This window comes from Aplysia californica, unplaced genomic scaffold (assembly GCF_000002075.1).
Source record: "Aplysia californica isolate F4 #8 unplaced genomic scaffold, AplCal3.0 scaffold00043, whole genome shotgun sequence".
NCBI lineage: Eukaryota > Metazoa > Mollusca > Gastropoda > Aplysiida > Aplysiidae > Aplysia > Aplysia californica.
In genome coordinates, this window is record NW_004797313.1 from 263,851 (window position 1) to 265,029 (window position 1,179).

At 38.7% G+C, this 1,179-nt stretch overlaps 1 protein-coding gene across 1 annotated transcript in view; it reads right to left on the bottom strand.

Annotated features, from left to right (window-relative positions):
- Positions 1–521: 521 nt before the first annotated feature.
- LOC101863881 overlaps positions 522–1,179 on the bottom strand; it is an 8,791-nt gene continuing 8,133 nt past the window's right edge. Inside the window, exon 3 of the mRNA XM_005092243.3 lies at positions 522–993. Within this exon, the coding sequence (XP_005092300.1) occupies positions 802–993 (192 nt within the window). The 3' untranslated portion in view covers positions 522–801. The remainder of the gene's footprint in view (positions 994–1,179) is intronic.

Below are 1,179 nucleotides of genomic sequence, written 5' to 3' on the forward strand. Positions count from 1 at the left end.
GGTCCGACGTTGTGTCCTTAGGAAAGGCACTTTACACGAATTTCCCTCACTTCACCCAGGTGGAAATGGGTACCCGGCAATGGACAGCGAAAAATCTTGTCATCTGTTAGTGTTTTAGCGCCTATAAATGGCTGCTTGCACTGTATGCTTCCCAGGAAGTTGATTTTGTTTCAGAATGCTCACGGGTCTGCTGGGGTAATAGTATAGATTGTGAAGCGCATAGAGCTTGCTGTTAAGCGCGGATTTGCGCTATACAAATGCTGTCTATCATTATTATTATTATTATTATTAATACTTTTGAATATATTCATATTTTCACGCTACCTTCTTACATGTGTATTTTAATGCTTTTCAGTCATTACACATCCTTTATAATCCGAACGACTTCATGTCCAGTCACGGCAAGCCCCACCGTCTTTACAACCACCCCACGCCATTGATGTAGAGTACAAAGGAATAGTAATATGTGTACAATAAATAGTTTTATGTTGGCATGAAACAGTAACTGGAAACTAGTACAATTCAAATCGTCTTTCTCTCTTTAATCAGCAATTATTTTTCCATCAATACAGTGCAAAATAAAACTTTTCGAGCAGTGGGTTTTCTTTAAAAGAAATGTCTTGCTGTACGCAACGTATACAGCCACAAGGTCTGACAACACATTCTACGCATTCGTAGTTTCGGTGACTTTTTCATATCCAATGACATCCTTGACCAAAATATAATATTTTAACTTTAATATTGTAACTTTAAGACAAACAGGATAATCGAGCAAAACAGAACCAAGACGTATGCATTCATCTAAATAGCATCGTGCACCCAAATGTGTCTCTCTTCCCCCTTGATCGAATAATATGTGTATTTGCCAAGATCGTTCACTCCATTCGCTTTGTCGATATCAACACACTTGAACATGCAAACATCTTCAGTTCCACCCCTTTCAAGCAAGGTGTGACATGATGTACGATCGGGGCACTTGCAGACATTTTCGACCTGAAAACAAAAATTGTGGGATTATTTTGTTTGCTGATTAATTAAGTTAAAACGGCAACATAACGTGACAAAAATTAACCTGAAGTACTGAAAAGGTAATGAAATGTGTGTGTGTGTGTGTGTGTGTGTGTGTGTGTGTGTGTGTGTGTGTGTATGTGTGTGTGTATGTGTGTGTGTGTGTGTGTG